Genomic DNA, 18,535 nt, shown 5'->3' with positions numbered 1-18,535 from the left:
AGCTACAAAAAAAGAAAAATAAAAGGAAAAGGAGTAGATACTGAACTAAACAAAGGTATTAAAAAATCCCCACAAATTTTTTATTCATTTATTTATTTACTTATTTATCGTGGTGCTGGGGATCAAATCTAGGGGCTCACACATTCTAGGCAACTACTGTATCATTTAACCACATCCCCAGTACCCTACAAAGTTTTAAATATTCCTAAGAACACTTAACACAATTCTGAAAATGAGCAGCCTGAAGGATTTCCCAAGGAGGCAGTCATTCCACAGAGGTGGTTGGAGCTGGCATGGCAGAGATGTGTAACTGCAGATCATTGGGGACAGGATGAATTATTTACCAAATGGGGTTAGAAAAATTGAATGGGGTTGGGGCTGTAGAGCGCTCGCCTAGCAGGTGTAAGGCCCTGGGTTCGATCCTCAGCACCACATTAAAAATAAATAAATAAAATAGAGGTATTGTGTCCAAAGCTAAAAAATAAATTTAAAAATTTGATAGCTAAGTTCCAATAATAATCATAATGATAACAGCAATAACAGTAATAATAAAAATAATGGACACCACTTATTGACATCTACAAAGTGCTAGAAATTGACTTTTATATATTTATCACAGTTTATTCTCCCGCCATGTATTATCATTTATTAGTCCCATTTAACATACGAGAAAATCAAACTTCAAGAGGACGAAGATGGTGGCTCATGCCTGTAATCCCAGCAGCTCTGGAGGAAGGAAGATCATGGGTTCAAAGTCAGCCTCAGCAAAAGCGAGGCCCTAAGCAACTCAATGAGACCCTGTCTCATAACATACAAAACAGGGCTGCAGATGGCTCAGTGGTTGAGTGCCCCTGAGTTCAATACCCAGTACACCCCTCCCCCCAAATAGAGGACAAAGACGGCTTCTCAAGCTTCCTGAGCACAGTTAGGAGCCCTGATTTCCCTCTCCAGTATAACAGAGCCCCTTCCTGAGAGTTCCTGCCCTTCAGCAGCCCTGGCCAGGACAGAGTCTGCCTCTCCAGAGGCAAAGCCCTCCATCCCAAGCCGGGCCCCCAGACCGGTTACTTCACCCCCACTGACACTGGGGCAGGCAGATCTACCTGATTAGACTTCCTGCTAAAAGCACTGAGGCCTCTTTGTCATTCCCCTAATGAGAAACCAATCACCCGGTCATTAGTGGGTGGAGGTGATGAGGAGTCTGGTGCTGGGGTGGGAGGGCAGGAGATGCTCTTGGTTATCTAGATGATTTATAGCTGCAGTGGCCAGGCTGACCTGGGAAGGGAGCAGAGAAGCAGCAAGACAAAAAGTTAATATCCAGAGAGGAACTTCTAGGAGTGAGGCCCCCAAGCTAAGAGCCTAACATGCTGTTTTCTTTAATCTTCCCAATAAATCTGATGAAGAAGTATTATTACACACCCCCATTTTATAGACACGGAAACTGAGCCTCAAAAAGGTTAAGCATCTTGCCCAAGGCTATAGTACTAATAAATGATGATCTTATTCCAGAGCCCTCTCCAGAACAACCACTCTGCTGTCAGGTGATAGGGGCATTGCAGGTGAGTGCAGGTGAAGGACTAACAAATATCTCGGCTTTAGACTAAGAAGGAAGAGCATTCAAGAAGTGCTGGATTGGCTGGATGCAGTGGCGCATGCCTGTAATCCCAGCGGCTCCAGAAATTGAGGCAAGAGGATCAAGAGTTCAAAGCCAGCCTCAGCAATTTATCGAGGCCCTAAGCAATTCAGTGAGACTTGTCTCTAAATAAAATACAAAAAAGGGGGGGAGGATGGGGATGTAGCCCCATGGTTAAGTGCCCCTGGGTTCAATCCCCAGTTAAAAAAAAAAAAAGAAAGAAAGAGCAGGTCAAATGTGTGCATGAATTTGTAAGAACCCCTGGGATGTTGAGAAAGCTTACCAGAAAAAGGATAATAATAATGACAACTAAATATTCATATTATTTTTTGAGGTAGTGGGGATTGAACTCAGGGGTGATTTACCATTAAGCTACATCCCCAGCCCTTTTTTATTTTTGATTTTGAGACAGGGTCTCACTAAATTGTGCAGACTGGCTTCCAACTTGCCATCCTCCTGCCTCAGCCTCTAGAGTGGCTGGGAATACAGGGATGGACCACTGCACCCAGCAACAATTAAATATTATTGTTTACTATTTTCTAAGTCCCATACTCAGGATTTTCTGTGCATGGTGTCATTTAATTCTCACAACTTTATCAGGTGCTCATCAATTTATGTATTTATTTTGCAGTGCTGGCAATCAAACCCAGGGCCTCATGCAAGCCAGGCATCTTGCCCAAGGCTATAGTGCTAATAAGTGATGGTCTTATTAGCTACCACTGAGCTACACACTGCCCATCAACCCATTTTACAGATGAGGAAACCAAGAGTCTGGAGGTTAAGTTACCTGCCTCAGCTCTTGAAACTGGCAAATGGCAGGTAGAGGGGATTGGCTTGGGAGTAAGAGGAGGAAAGGGTGGTTGCTTACTCTCTACTCTAAGTTGTCAGGATTCTTGGTTTGAAACAACAAAATCCAACTCTGATCACATAAATAGAAGAGGGAATTATTGGGCAATACTGAATTAGCTCATCAAATCACTGGGAAGAAAGGCTGGGAAATTACTTCTGGGAAACTCATAGGAATTCCAGGATCCTGGAATTCTCTGACACTGAAGGCCATCAGCCCTGGTATTGGCACAGTGATTTCTCTTTCCACCGCTGCCTGTTATTCTGGGACACCTGCTTTAGACTCAGGTTTCCTGGCCAAGTGCCTGAACTCCTGTGTGTCCTAGCTGCCAGGAATCTCTACCTCCCAGAGCCCCACCACAGAGGCGCCCCTCCCCAAGATAAGCGACTAAGCCAACAACAGTGATGGAAACAAAAACATTCTTGTCTGTAAGTCTATTGATGTAATGAATGATGTTTATTGATTTCTATGTAGTGAACCAACCTTGCATCCCTGGAATGGACCCCCACTTGATCATGGTACACTATTTTTAAAATGTGTTTTTGAATGCAATTTGTCAAAATTTTATTGAGAATTTTTGCATCTATGTTCATCAGGGCTATTGGTCTGAAATTTTCTTTCCTTCATGTGTCTCTGTCTTGTTTTGATGTCAGGATGATACTAGCCTCATCGAATGAGTTTGCAAGGGTTCCCTCCTTTTCTAGTTCATGGAATAATTTATAATTTGAGGAGTATTGGTATTAATTCTTCTTTGTAGGTCTTATAGAACTTGGTCAAGAATCCATCTCTGGTCCTGGGCTTTTCTTGGTTGGTAGGCTTTTTTTTTTTTAAATATTTTTTAGTTGTTGATGGACCTTTATTTTATTTATTTGTATGTGGTGCTGAGAATTGAACCCAGTGCCTCACACATGCAAGGCAAGCGCTGTACCACTGAGCCACAACCGCAGTCCAGTTAGTAGACTTTTGATAGCATCTTCTATTTCCTTGCTTGAAATTGATCTGTTTAAATTGTATGTGTCCTTCCTCCGGGTTCAGTTTGGGTAGATCATATGCCTCTAGAAATCTGTAGTGCTTTCTACTGTCATGTATAACTGACTAGAACTAATAATAATAATAATAATAATAATAATAATAATAATAATAAAAGAAAACAAAAACATTGACAAAAATATTGACAGGTTCCTAGCCACCCAGGAAGAGGTGTCCTATGTTCATAATTAGACCCTAGTTCAGAGAGCCCATTGCGAGAGAGAGAGAGAGAGAGAGAGAGAGAGAGAGAGAGAGAGAGAGAGACTGCTCAGAAACCTCAGGTCTCCAGTCTTGAAGGAGGATATGGAAATAATGCCTCTCTTTTGTTATCTGTTACATCCAGTTCTATTATCTGAATAGGTGTTTAGGTGTTGACTCCCTCCATTCAGTCTCTCTCTGCAGGTCTCAGGCCCCCTCCTCTCTCCTGGATCCTTATCTCCTAACTGGAGTTTTGTCTTAGTCCACCCTGTTCAAAGGCAGTCAAGCCACAATTCAATAGAACTATGTCACTACTCAGTTTAATAATCTTTCCTTTCTTTTATTGTTTTTTTATTTATTTATTTTTGCTTTGTTTTATTTTTTGTGGAACTGGGAACTGAACCCAGGGCTTTGCACATGCTGGGCAAGCACTCTACCACTGAGCTACCTCCCCCGTGCTGCCCCTCCACCTTTAAATTTTATTTTGAGAGTGGACTTCACTAAATTGCACAGGCTGACCTTGAGATTGCAGTCCTCCTGCCTCAACCTCCAGTGCAGTTGGGATTACAGGTGTGTGCCACCTTGCCTGGCTCTGTTTTTTTAATGACTTTTTGTAGTTCTTAGTTATTTATAGGACAAAAGAAGAGGAAGAAGAAGAAGAAGAAGAAGAAGAAGAAGAAGAAGAAGAAGAAGAAGAAGAGGAGGAGGAGGAGGAGGAGGAGGAGGAGGAGGAGGAGGAGGAGGAGGAGGAGGAGGAGGGGAAAGAAAAAAAGAAAAAGAAAAAAAAGATATTTTGTCATGTCTAGGTACCGTGGCCCATGCCTATAATCCCAGTGGCTCAGGAGGATCCCAAGTTCAAAGCCAGCCTCAGCAACTTAGCAAGGCTCTAAGCAATTTAAGGAAACCCTGTCTCAAAGTAAAAAATAAAAAGGGCTGGGGATGTGGCTTAGTTGTTCAACAGCCCTGGGTTCAATCCCTGCATGCCCCCCCCCAAAAGAAAAGTCATGATGCCAATGATTCCCAGCCTCATCTCCCATCATTTCCTGATTTCCCACTTCATGATTTGGCAGAGTCAATTTCCTGTATTTTCCACATCATCCCTACAGTGGTTTAACCTTCCAGGCCTTGTCACTTGCTGTTCACTCCATTGTCAAAGCCCTTCCACTCACTGTCTGCTTGGTAAATTCCCATCCATCCTTTGAAACCCAGTTCAGGCATAATTTCCCCTGTAAAACCTTTCCTGACCCCTCAGAGTTCATCTTCCTTCCTCTGTATCACTTGCTAACCTTGCACATTCTTTTGATTTCATGCTATTGAGACAATTGACCTTTCCCACTAGGTGGTAAGCTCCAGGAGGGCAGGTACTGTGTTGGTTTTGTTCACAATGACTTCTTCATTACTTAATCCAAGACTTGGCAGATGGTAGGTGTTCCACAAATACAGAACTAAATTGGCCAGAAAAAGCAAGGTCACTGGATGAATTGAAAGAAGAGAGTTTCCAAAAACTGGGGTTTGGGAAGTGGCAAGAGTCAATTTGTAAGTTGAGGCAGAGAGACAAAGGGGAGAGAAGGCATAAATTCCAGGAAGTAGGGAAAGACTAATTTGGACAAAGCCATCTGAGCACATTTATATTTCCCACAAAGGAGCCAGTGTTGAGGGAAAGCTGCAAAACCAAGGGAGGGGCAATTGATGAGGCAGGGTCTCCAGAAGAGATGGAATGGAGGTAGGAGGGAAGAGGAGGTCACCACCCAGAAAACATGCATGGACACCTGGGGAGGCAGGAAGGACACAAAAACCAAAGCTGGATGCTGCCTGGAGAGGGGTTCAGTGAAGGGAGTCCTCAGCCTGCAGCAGAGCAAGAGGCTAATGGGTTTTCTGTTGTCTGTTTTAAGATCCATAAGTGGAAATATTTAATGACTTCCCCATCTCCTGCCAAAGAAAAGTGGATGCTTCAGTGGCTACATGATTATGCACCGTCTAGTCCCTGTCATCATTCTGAGCTCATGTCTTACTCAGCCCAGGTCCCCTGGACACCTTGTACTCACTAGAATCAGCAAACATCCTGCCTCAGAGCCTTTAAACATGTTGTTCTTTCTGCCTGGACTCTGTTCCCCCAAACAGCTATAGTACCTTGCCTTTTGTAGGTCCTTACCCAGATGTCACCTTCTTGGGTGGGCTTTCTGGACCTCCCCTCCCTTCACCCCACATATGCCTACTCAACACTTTCTATCTTTCCTTGTGTCATTTATTTATTTATTTATTCTGCAGCTCTTATTGCTGTTTAATATAGTGCCCCCAGCATACCAGGGATTGAACCCAGGGGTGCTCTATCACTGAGCTACATCCCCAATCCTTTTGATTTTTTTTTTTTTTTTGAGACAGGGTCTCTCGCAGTTGTTTATGCTGGCCTTGAACTTGTGAGCCACCTGCCAGGCCCTCCAGGGTCCCTGGTCACTAGGCTAGCCTAATATGCTGCTAATATACATCTAATAGTACTTATTTACTGCATACGTTATCTATTTTCTTTATTATTTGCTCTCACCACGAGAAAATGACCTCCATGAGGACAGCTTTTGGGCTATTGTATTCACTGGTCTATGCCAGTAACTGCACCAATAAGCAGTCCATAACTTTTTTGTTGAGGCTGGGGACTAGGTCGGTGGTAGATCGCTGGCCTTGCATGCACGGGATGGGATCTTGGGTTCCATTCCACGAAATATTGTTGTTGAGTGACAGCACGTAGGACCAGAGTCTAACACTGAGCGCAAATCTGGATTCCAAATGTCTTCTACACTAAGCCAGAGTCTGAGCTGAAACCCGGAGGGTCGGGGTTGGGGAGGGAGGCTCCCACACTCCCCAGGGAGGCAGCTGGGGATGGGGAGACCTGGGCTTTCTTCCAAGGTGGGAGTTCTGCCCTCCCTCGGGGGAGCAACGCCGGAACTTCCAGAGAAGAGCAGGAATTTCTGAAATCCGGGCCCGGCCGAGCGGTAATAGGCACCTTCGCGCCGCCAGCGGAACCGCCCAGCCCTAAATCACGGCCACCTGCCCTCCTCCCGCCGGCCGGCGCGGGCAGCGCTGCTCCCGGGCATGGGCGGTTCCAGCCGCGGCGCGCACCGGCCGTGCAGGTGCCGCGGAAATGCCTGCCCCGCTGGCCGCTTTGAAGTCGCGCTCGCGCCGCAGCGTCCTACCGGGTGCGGGCGACCCGCCTGCGTCCCCTCCGCGCTTCCAGCCCCCAGTGGGCAGAGGCCTGGGGCGGAGGCGCTTCCCGGGAGCCCGGCCGCCTGTCAAGAGAGTGTGGCCTCAGAATTATGGATTGGAGCCCTGGGTCCTTGATCTGTGCAGGGGAAAGGGATGGGAAGGTGACCTGTGCCCAGCACGGGGACAATGGTGCGGTTCCACATTTTCCTTGCTTTTATGGACGCTTTAAGAGTTCGTGTTAGGGACCAGAGAAGTTTGTCCAACTCACTATTTTTTTCTTACTGTTCCCTTTGAGCCCCATAGATGTCTATTGCAATGGATTTTCCCTCCATGCGATGCAGGGATGGGGATGTTCCAAAGTTAATGAGCAAGAATGAAATTGTGTAATCAAAATTATCCTTAAATAGAACTTAAATTACAGTACACAACAGCATTATATATTTAACCCTGAACAATGTTTTTACACAAGTTAACACTTAATAACTACTGAAATAGATTCTAAAGAGGGAAATGAATACACACACACACACACACACACACACACATTTCCTTTCTATGCATTCAAACTGCTTTGCTGTGGAGGCAGTTTTGAATTCAGTAGCTCTTGGATGGGGTGCAAGGTTTTGCTTGATGCTGTAACCACTACAACCATAATTTGGGGACCATAGCTTTAAGGCAACTATCATGGGGGAATCTAAAAACACTTTTACATGGATGCAGTTTCCTCCCTCCTGTTTTAATATTGAGCTTCATAAAGTTACCTTGAGTTAATACATTGGTTTGTGGTCATCTGCATACAGGTCTAGTGTGTAGTAGGTGTTTAATAAGTGCTTGATCAGACTTAGATGGGATTTCCAGTTTCATGATTATCTTCATATCAGGGATTGTACCATTTATTGAACAGTCAGCAAATATTTCCCCACACCTCCTGCATACCAGGCACAGTGCTAGGAAATTAGAGGTGACCTAGAGGTGGCCCCAGCAACAGCACAGAAGTGCAGTACAATATGCAGCTAAATTCTAGACAGGATTGGGAACCCTGTGGGAGAGGCTCAGGGCTGACTTTACTGAGGAGGAAAGGGCAACAAGCAACTGAGGCTGGTGACTCACTGAAGGCACCTGAACTCGGTCCAGAACTCTGGCAGGCAAAGAGCCCTGAAGACTTCCCTGCAGATGCAGTCAGGGAGCCTCGGGCTGATCCTGTGTCCTTGGGCTTTACCTGGCTGACTGGGCCCTGACTCACCTGCTGGAGGGGTCAGGGGTAGGCATGGGCTGTTCACTTCTGTTCTCTGGTGCTTTCTCTGGGATCCCAGGGGCCATCAGTTCTGCCTGCATGGCTCAAAAGGAGTTAAAGAAATCTCAGGCAGCAAATCTCAATCGCAGCAGGCAGGCATTTGGACCCTCTGGACTTCTGCCTTCCAGTTCACGTTCTCTTCTGTTTGTTTCTGCCCATTGCCCCCTGTCTTTCCAAATTTCCTCTATATTAGTCAAACCCTTTTAAAATTTTCATTCTCAGTTGAAACTACTTAAATCTCTTAAAATTCCTATTTCAAAGGACAGATGCAAAGTCTCTAAAAATGATAGGAGTGGGGGGGATTGGGGTGTTGGTGGGTACTCCCTGAGCTGAACATGGAGGCCAAGCCCAGACGGGTTAAGAACCTGGTCTTGGAATAGGAAACACACCACAGCTCACCCTCTGACTTGGGTCAAGGTCCTTAAGTCTGTTTCCATCTGCATCATAATAATGAACTTTCCATATGGGACTCTTGTGAAGCTAAGATAATATATGTTTAAAAAGCACTTAGTCCAATGCCTAGTCTATGAGAAGCACTCTATCGAATTCAGTACCATTATTATTAAGATTATTATTGCTATGGTTAATTATCACCAAGCAGCATCCTATCCATAGTGGTATGTGAGTTCTAGGATACTGAGTCACTGGAGGAAAAAAGGTGCTAGATGTAGTCTAAGCTTGTTTGTCACCCACTGGTACCCTCCCCTCAGCTCCTGGGCTGCCCCAGGAAGGTTCTTCTCCCTTGAGGCTGCCCTGGAGATCAATGGGCCACCTCCATCCTTCTGTGAAGATGGGGGTTGCTCATGGCTCATCCATCTACTTTTTGGGGCCTACAAGGCTCTTGATTGTAGGTCAAGGTTCTCATAAGTATCCAGGTGAGTTTAAATCCAGAGCTTGAGCTTAGTACCTACCCTCAGGATCAGCTGTATGGGCATGGGATTGGTGCAGTGGTTTAGAGGCACTCTAGGTTTGATTTAGTGCTGTGCTGTCTCCATCTTCAAATTCTTAGTACTTTGGAACAAGGGGCTCCAAATTTTACTTTGCTCTGGACCCAACAAATCACTTAGCTGGTCCTGCCTACACCTTCATAGAGAAGATAACTTCCATGCAAAGGAAAGTGAGGTGCAGAATCAGGGACATGAATGGCACAGGTCACAGTGTGAAGAGCTGTTGGCTTGCAGAGGGTGGGAGGAAGAGATCTCCCACCTCAGGCTTCCTTTCCCACCTGGAAGGTCCAGATCCTCTGCCCTCTGCTGATAACAGGGGCTTTTCTGAGGATTTGGACAAGGCCCTGAGTTCCACAGTGTCTGGGTGAACAGGGCAGTGATTCAGCTCTTTCTAGGGTGGCTTCTAAGGGCTAAAGGATATGGATGAGGGTGAGAGGAGAGGTGGCCATGGAATGTGACAGTAAGGAATCAGATGCCTGGGCTTTGGCCCATGCCCTGCTTCCTACTCTGAGACATACCAAGGCTGACATTCTGCTACTTGAGCTGGATGGGTGGGCATGGGTGCTAAGACACTTGTGGCCCAAGAACTGCATAAAATTCTGCATGAGGAATACAGGTGTATGTATGTTGTGGGGGAGGCTTGAATTAAGAAGAGAAAACCTCTGGTTTTAATGAATTTATTTATTTATTTAATTTGTTTAATTGGTACTGGGTATTGAACCCAGGGACACTTAACCACTAGGCCACATCCCCAGCCCTTTTTTTGTATTTTATTTAGAGACAGGGTCTTGCTTAGAGCCTCACTAAATTTCTGAGGCTGGCTTTGAACTCTGGATCCTTTTGCCTCAGCCCCCTGATCTAGCTAACTATTTTCCCCCCACAATTCCTTTTATTTCATGGGTTTATTTTTCATGTGGTGCTGAGGATGGAATCCAGTGGCTCACACATGCCAGGCAAGTGCTCTACTGCTCAGCCACAACTCCAGCCCTCTAGCTGACTTAATTCCACATAATACTGCTCTTTTGGAAAGAACAAAAGCCAGGAAGTACAAAAAGTCCTTAGGCTACTTCTAGTCTAGTGAACAAGACTGACAATCACACAAGTAAATATATATGGTTTGTTTCCTAGTGCCCTGCACTTTCCCTCTGTGGAGAAATTCAGTTGAAACGATGGGATTGTTGCTGCTGATGTTCTCTGGCACGAATGCAAACTGCATTCTCATCCCCGCTGATGCCACAACAGGCCTTGGCATTCAGGTTATGGCTGGGAATGAGATTTACCTTAAGGAACTCCAAATAACTCCCTATGGATGCCTGAAATTCCACTGGGAGTCTTTCTCTAGGATTAAGCATTTTTCTTTTCTGAGACCCTGTTTAAAATTCAAATCCCTGGTGGTAATAGCAGGAAAGATTTGGTGAGTCCTTAACAGGATAGTACTGTGTCATGAGTAGAACTGTCCCAGGGCCCTGGGCTTCAAAGGATGCCGCTGATTGGTACTACCAGGAGAGCTAGAGGAAAAAGAAGATCTTCACCATCTTCTCTGCTGATTCAGCCCCACTCTTTCTGAAGGAAAGGAAGTCAAAAGGAAGTAGGAGGAGAGTTGAGCCCAATCAAAACCCCAACTCAAAATCCTGACCAACCTCAGCTGGTAGCTGAAAAAGCCTGAAGCTCTACTCAGCTTAGGAAGGGGGACTTAAGACTGTGTCAACTCTGCCCCTTCCTTATTGATCCTCTGGGTTGGTCACGCTTTTCCTCAATGACAGCTCTGTAGTTGTCCATGAGACTTGACAAGAACTTTCAAGATTCTAAAGAACATTCAATCCACCATTGCCACCCTTCTATGGTCTATCAATTCTCCTGCCCAGAATCCACATTGGGGCACTCTATCTGGGGTCAGCGGAAAGAATGTGGATCCCAGTCAACCTAGAGAGACCCCTGGAGTGAGGCACAGCAAGTTCCTGGTGGCGATTGGAGTTCTGCCCCGGGCATGGCCTGGCTTCCCAGCTGGTCCCCGTGTGTGTACAAGAATCTGCATGCTTCCTTCCTTGCTTGCTTCCTTCTCAGTTCCTCCCTCGCCAACCTACCTGGGGGCAGGTAATAAAGCAGGAGGAGGGAGATGGATGGATGGGGAGGGCGGGGAGCCACGTGGTGCCATAAAGCCCAGGTAGAGAGGGCCGTTCAGGGAGTGTCCAGACCACAGGAGCCAACGCTCAGAGGGTGGACTGTCAGCCTCACCTTCCCAGCGCCGAAGCAGCGGGGCCTGGGAAGTGGCCATGCTCCGAGGCTCGCCCGGGCTAGGCCTCAGGGGCCTGAAAGGAGCCGAGGGCTCTGCAGAGGACTTGGGAGGCTCTTGCCCTGAGACTGGGAGGAACTTTGGGGTGCTGAGGGAAAACGGCGCCCCCCGGAGCCAGGGAGAGGCCGGGGAGGCTGCGGGCGGAAAGCGGGCCAGGCCGGTGCGGTCCAAGGCGCGGCGCATGGCCGCCAACGTGCGGGAGCGCAAGCGCATCCTGGACTACAACGAGGCCTTCAACGCGCTGCGGCGGGCGCTGCGGCACGACCTGGGCGGCAAGAGGCTCTCCAAGATCGCCACGCTGCGCAGGGCCATCCACCGCATCACTGCGCTCTCCCTCGTCTTGCGTGCCAGCCCCCCTCCCCGCTGGCCCTGCGGCCACTTGGAGTGTCACAGCCAGATGGCGCGCGCAGGAGGCACTGGGGACGCCCGCTCCAGCCCCGCACGGCCCGCGCCGCAACCCGCAGGGCCTAACCTCGGGCGCCGGGACGCCACAGGCCCCTTCCTGCAGCCGGCGCCGCGCTGCGCCTCTTGCTCGCCACACACGTATATGGGACGGCCCAGGGCGGTGGCCGACGTCCCAGGCTGGGGCCAAGCCTACGGAGGAAACTGGCGCCGATGTCCCGGGTCTCCCTCTGCTGGGCCCCTTCCCTGGTGCCGAGGCTACCTGCGAACAGGCACCGGGTTGGGCTACCAGCACTCCTGAGCCGGACACCAAGGAAAGCTGGGCTGGCAGGATGACTATAAAAGGGAAGACGCCAAAAAATATTGTCCTGGACGGAGCAAAACGGAATGAGCTGAGACCCGTGGAGGAAAGGAGGCTGCTTGGCAGCAGGAAGGAACTCTGGGGGCTGGGGCGTCACCTCCACATCCCAGTCCCTGGTAGCGGCTCTGCGAAAGAAGCAGGATCCTGTTTGGCTTTTAGGTTTGGACTTGTTGAACTCTTCTTGGAAAGTGGCCTTTGCATTCCTGTGCCTCTGAGCCGTTTTCTCTCTCTGCTTTTGGACAGGGGGACTTGTGTGGGAGTATGGGTGGCCACCTGTTTGGGTCTGATGGCACAGTGTCAGGACTCTTCCCCCTGTGGCTGTCTCAGGTCTGATCTGAGAGAGGCAGACAGAAGCAGCCAAATAAAAAGGAAAATTGTCATTTCTGTCTGCTGTCACGACTCCACTGGCTCAATGGGCTAGGATGACAGGAAAGCCTGAGGGATTGGGGGTTACTGAGAAATTTTGGGGCCAGGGACTAAGTTCCACAGATAGACCTCAGCAATGGCTGAGCACAGTGAGGAGTCCAAGGGGAAGGGAGCCATCCAGAGAGGACATTCCTCCTGTGCCACTGGAGGGAATTATCTGGAGAAAGTTAATGGGGAGGTTAAAGATATGATCAGTCTCATCTGTGGACCTCCCTGCAGAACTACCATCTGCAGGGAGCCACAGCAGGGGCTACCATGACGCCAGAGTCTGGCCATTCACAGGGAAGGAAGCTGAGGGCAGGACCAAGGATTGGGGGCCAGGAAGTCCTGCTTATACTCGGAGTGGCAGGTAGAGCTCTCAGGGAATAGTGGGTCAGCACCTCTGTGATGAGGGGTAGGCTTGGAATCCAGGAAAGATTATGGGGAAAGGGTTAGGGAGCCCTTAGGCCAAGGATGCAGAGAGAGTGGGAGGCACAGGAATGTCCCCTCCTGGAAAATTCTGGAAAACTTTGCTATATCTAAGATAGGCTCATGCCTAGCCCAATCAGACCGACAGGGATAATTTTGCAGGTGGTACTTGCAGGGCTAAGGGTCCAATGTGCCAGGGGAGGGCTGAGGACTTTCTGGTCCCTTTGGAGAACTGGGCTCTTGCTGTCTGAGGGGAAGGGTTAAATATAGCCATCTCAAAATGGGGAACCCCACAGAAGCTTGGGAGATGCCCATGGGCACAGACCCAAGGGAGCGTGAGGTTCCTCAGAACAGTTAAGGTGAGGCTCGCTGCTGTAATTAAAAATGTCTTTGCTTTGTGCAAGCCTCAACACTGCTGGCACACTTGGCATCCTATCCCTAGCCACAGGCTTAGGGCTCCTGATTTCACAGTCAGGGATATGGCACAGACCACAGGAAAGCTTTAACCCTGAGTCTAACCAGGAGCCAAGTGTGGGACCTGGGCCCCAATCCTGACCACTGAGCCTGACAGTGACAGACAGTGGAAAGGAAAGAGCTAGACCTGCCTGGGATCTAGTTCTGCTCTGCCATGTCCTTGGCCTCTAGTTTCTCACCTGTGACATCGATAATGATGCCACCTCAGGGTGGCTGTAAGGTGAACATGCTTCATAATGTACAGTTTGGGGCAATTAGAAGGAGTTCACAAAGTGTTACTGTTTGTTTCCTATTATAATCTTATGATGAATCAGCCTGGACAGTGCTTTAGCCTTCTTTTGGCCTTAGGGATTTATTCTCTGGAAACATGATAAAATCACCAGCAAATCCTGCTTTCCTAAATTCCAGGGTTAAAAGAGGGTTCTTTTCCCACACCCAGCAGCCCTCTCTGCCCAGGAATGGTGAGGGTGCCCCCTGCAGGTGAAATAAAAATGTGGCGAGTGAGGGAGTTCATCAGAGGGGCGTGACCACTTGCCTCTCATAGTTTATCAGCTGCATGACCTTGTGTAAATAAATCACCCAACTGATTTCAGTTTGGGGGTTCCCATTTGTATAGTGGACTAAAATAAGTACTTACATCCTAGGCTGTATGGACTAAATGAGACAATGCATTTAAAGCGTGTAGCATAGGGTTCAGCCCACATAATCACTCACTATAATAGTAATTAGAGCATTTTTAGCAGCTTTACAGTTCACTAGGCCTCATATACTCAGTCTCTTTGGCTCTTTTTAGAAGTATGTGCCTTCTTACACCTACACTTTTACACCGGCGGCCTTTGTCACAAGGAACCAGTGCCTGTCATGGTGCTAGCAATGAATGAGACGGAACAGCAAAAACATAGAAATATAAAACCCAGTGTTGTCAGGGACATGGAGAAAGGGGCACATTTTACAGATTTCTCGCTGTACTGTATATTTGTTCCTTTTTTGTAAATATGGAAAGATCATGATAAAAATACATTAAGGAAGCAATCCAAAAGGATTTTTTCCCTTAATTTGCAAAAAAAAAAAAAAGCCATCACAGCAGTCTGGTTCATTATAGTGCAAGGTTTTAAAAAACACATATGCCCAACCATAAAGGCAAACTCTGCTACTTTAACAGAATGAACATAATAGTGAGTTAAAAGGGCAGATCACAAAATGGTCCATGCCCACTAATTATCATGCAGGCAAACATGTAGGTGCCTGCACAGATGGGGAGAGGATTTGGAGAGATAAACATGGTTTTTAATTTTCACTAGATTCTTCTTAACTTTTTTTATGATTATTAGAAGATTTATTAAGCAAGAATAATATATTAATCATCATTGCCAGACTTAATAGGAGATATTAAATTTTAGGTCCAATTTTCCTACCTGGATAAGTTTTTCCTTCCTATCCCTATCAGTTTTGAAAACATAATACCAGAAGAAGAGGGGTCCAATTCCAAACAGAGCTCCTAAGAGTGAGTTCTTGGGAGTGGGTCTGAAATTTGGGTAGATATTTGCTGATCTTGCGTAGGTCCAGCGAATTAAGGCAGGATCTTCGATGAGCCCTTGGCAGTTGGGGTCATTGTACTGAAGCAGATAGTCCCATTTAAGCCGGGCTCTTATGGCCTACCTCTCGGCTTGTGCCTTCCAGGTTTCCGGAGATATGTCTTATCGGGGTCGAGGGTCGGGGTAGAGTGGCCTGACATGAGGGCTTATACTTTGGAAACGACATCTTAGCGCCCTAACGCAACTGAGCCTGCCCTTCTTAACTATTTTTTGAAAATGAAAGATCTGCTGGGTGCAGTGGCACATGCTTGTAATCCCAGTGGCTCAGAAGGCTCAGGCAGGAGGATCATGAGTTCAAAGCCAGCCTCAGCAAAGTTGAGGTCCTAAGCAACTTGGTGAGACCCTCTCTCTCTAAATAAAATACAAAATAGGGCTGGGATGTGGTTCAGTGGTCAAGTGCCCCTGAGTTCAATTCTCGGTAGCCCCTCCCCAAAGTGAAAGATCTGTCCCCTTAGGATAACCCCAGAAAGAAGTAGGTTCATATTTTGTGCAAGGATGTCAAGAATAATGTATCCCCAGTGGGCTCCTTTGGAAGGACTCACTTCACTAGATGTGAAATTTTGGGGTTCTTACTGATGGAAGCTTCATCAGATTAAGTTTTCCTTGCCTTTCATGAATGTGCACATACATGTGTGACCACAGATGTCAGGAGACTTTTGTTGCCTCTAAAGAAGGGGTGACTGGGCCCCAGAAGGCTTCAGTGAGACAAGATATTGGCTCAATGATGCCTACCCTGTCAGTTCTATAGGGCTTCCAGACACCCAATCAGATGCCCAGAGTAAAAAGGGCTGCAGAACAGATAAGAGGAGGCTTTATTTCCTCTTCACCTTGAATTAGGCTGGACCTAACTTGAAACTTCTGAGGTTTCTTTCCTGTTCACCCCACCACCCAAAGCACCCCTAGTATGCAGGCCCACTTCCCCCTCCTCTGTTTGTATCCCTAACCTCTCTCAGCATCTGTCACACTTAGAGCACACAGGATGGGGGTGGGCAGAGGTGGGATCAGTGTCACTGGGGACACACTCTAGGCGCTTGGTTAACATTTCCTGCTTCCTCCAATTCATCCGGTTGGCCTTGATTGTGAGCCAGGCCCTGGTTGAGGGAGCTGGGGTCACCACTGCCTCCTTCAGGCGCCTAACACCGAGTTGGGAATGGGGAAAGAGAGAGGAATTCCTTCCTTTTGTTCCCTGTGTCCACCCCAGAGATCAGTGAGGCCAGCCAGCTGTGAAACAGCAAGAGGCTGACCCAAATGTCTAGCTGGCCCAGGGCTCGTCACTCAGATTCCCAGGCAGGCAGGGAACATGGAGTTGACCAAGGAGTTCAAAGCCCTTCTAAAGGCTGCAGCTGGCCCGGTTTCTGTAGGAAATTTTCCCAGAGTTCCAAGATTTTATGTTAAAAGTCTGAAACTCTAGCCAGGTGTGGTGGTGCACACCTGTAATCCTGGTGGTTTGGGAGACTGAGGCAGGAGTATCACAAAGTTCCAGGCCGGCTTTGGCAACTTAGACCCTGTCTCAAAATGATAAAAAGTAAAGTAAAAATAAATAAATATGGCTTAGTGGTAGAACCCCCTGGGTTTAATCTCTAGTGCCATAAATAAATAAATTAATTTATTTTTTTGAAAGTCTGAAACCCCAATTTTTATGTGGAATGAAGTTTTAAAAAACACTGGTTAAGTCAAAACTTGTGCAGATCAAACCTACTTTGTAGGATTAATATAGTCCATGGGTTTCCATGAACCATTTAGATGGGAACCTACCTGGTTTAACTGCTGGCAGGGTTGGGCTCCAACTCCGGTTATTCCCCTTATCACACAGCCCACTAGGTGGCGCTGCAAGCCAGCATCTTGCACGGGCAGAGCAAGCCTGGTCTTCTAGTGCCCTGACTAAGAAGGAAACGGTAACCAACTCATTCAGGCAACCTTGCTGCCACCAACTAATCTGGATTTTTTTTTTCCTTTGCTTACAGAATTTAAAAGGTTTATTTATGTCTGTTTTTTCTGTCTTCTAGGCTAGACACTGCGTAATAAAAATATATAATGTAAGACACATTTTAATTTTAAATTTTCTACAAGGCACAGTAAATTTTTTTAAAAAGGTAAGACATAGGTGACATTAATTTTAGTAACATTTTACTTAGCCTAATATATCCAGATATTATTATTTCCACATGCAATCAATATAAAAATATGAATGAAATAATTTACATTCTTTTTTCTCTGTTGTCTTCAAAATCACATCTCAATTTGTCTAGTCATATTTCAAGTGCTCAGTAGCCTCATGTAGCCAGAGGCTACTGAATTGAGTTGGGCAGATGGAGGTCCTGCAGAGGACCTGAGTCCCTCTACCCAACAGCCAGCTCCTGGATTGTAACATGAAATTCTGTGTACCTGGATACTGATGGGGACCAGCAATCTCAGGGGCCCAATTTGCTACACTTGGAAGGAGATTTCACAACTGAAAGGCATTGACATATCTGTGGAAACCCTTGGGCAGAGGAACCCAGTTCACTCCTCTGGCTGGGCTACTGGCCTGGGGGTTAAGGGGCTTCCTGAGGTCTGTGATGTAGACACTCCTCCCCTGAGGGGGGCATTTTGCAAATAACAATGCATTTACCTTATTGTGCAAAAATTCTTAATTTAATACAGTTGGATTTATTAAACCTAAAAATTTTACCCTATAACCACAAATATTTTTTCCAAATTTATTATTTTCTAGGGGTCCTTTCAGTTCCCTAGAGCTCGTCTTAGGTCAGCCCTGCATATGGCTCTTCTCCAGGGCTCTCCTTTCTTCCCTCTGGCCGGTTCTCTGTGTGTACATACTTCCCTCCACCTGTCTGACCCAGCCTTTACTGGAAGCAACATTTTTTGTTTTTTGTTTTTTGTTTTTGTACTGGAATTGAATCTAGGGCCTCTTAACCTCCACATCACATCCCCAGCCCCTTTTCATATTTTATTTAGAGACAATGTCTCCCTGAGTTCTTAGGGCCTTGCTAAGTTGCTGAGGCTGCCTTTGAACTAGCCATCCTCCTGCCTCAGTCTCCAGATCCACTGGGATTACAGATGTGCACCACCACACCTGGCTGGAAGCAGCATTTCTGAAACCAGCTTGATATGCAACCCAAAGCCATTTTTTTCCCACTAACATAGTTGGTTTTGTTCCTAGTTTGCCTCATGAACTAGACCAAGGATTGATATCTAACTGAGATACAGTTTGAGATGAGCATCTCTTCCCATGTCTGGGCCTCAGTTTCCAAACTGCAGTACCAACAGATTTGAACTCCACAGTTTCTGAGGCCCTTCCAGCATCATTTCCCATATCATGCATAACCCTAGGATTTTAGATGATTTCATCACCCCCTTCAAACTCTACCCCTGACACACCTCTACCTCTAGTGGCTCCAGATCATCAAAGTAAGGAGAGAGGTCAGGGATTTAG

The 18,535-nt window shown here is 46.9% G+C and overlaps 1 protein-coding gene and 1 pseudogene across 1 annotated transcript; one reads left to right on the top strand and one right to left on the bottom strand.

Annotated features, from left to right (window-relative positions):
* The first annotated feature begins 11,338 nt into the window (after positions 1-11,338).
* Positions 11,339-12,579, top strand: Bhlha9 (basic helix-loop-helix family member a9). Its single transcript, XM_046446787.2, has one exon. It carries the CDS (start codon positions 11,417-11,419, stop codon positions 12,137-12,139), a length of 723 nt encoding a protein of 240 aa, XP_046302743.1. The 5' UTR covers positions 11,339-11,416; the 3' UTR covers positions 12,140-12,579.
* A 2,282-nt stretch (positions 12,580-14,861) lies between these two features.
* Positions 14,862-15,268, bottom strand: LOC124094332 (NADH dehydrogenase [ubiquinone] 1 beta subcomplex subunit 4-like; annotated as a pseudogene).
* Between the last annotated feature and the right edge of the window lie 3,267 nt (positions 15,269-18,535).

Source organism: Marmota monax, unplaced genomic scaffold, assembly GCF_021218885.2.
Source record: "Marmota monax isolate L192 unplaced genomic scaffold, Marmota_monax_Labrador192_F-V1.1 WCK01_AAM20220418_F8-fsc00138, whole genome shotgun sequence".
In the NCBI taxonomy this organism is placed as follows: Eukaryota; Metazoa; Chordata; class Mammalia; order Rodentia; family Sciuridae; genus Marmota; species Marmota monax.
The sequence above is the reverse complement of the archived record's forward strand: the minus strand, read 5'-3'. Positions and strand labels throughout refer to the sequence as shown.

What these genes read in the sequence shown, in the direction of transcription:
- Bhlha9 (XM_046446787.2), top strand. Translation starts at nt 11,417, where the DNA reads ATGCTCCGAGGCTCGCCCGGGCTAGGCCTCAGGGGCCTGAAAGGAGCC.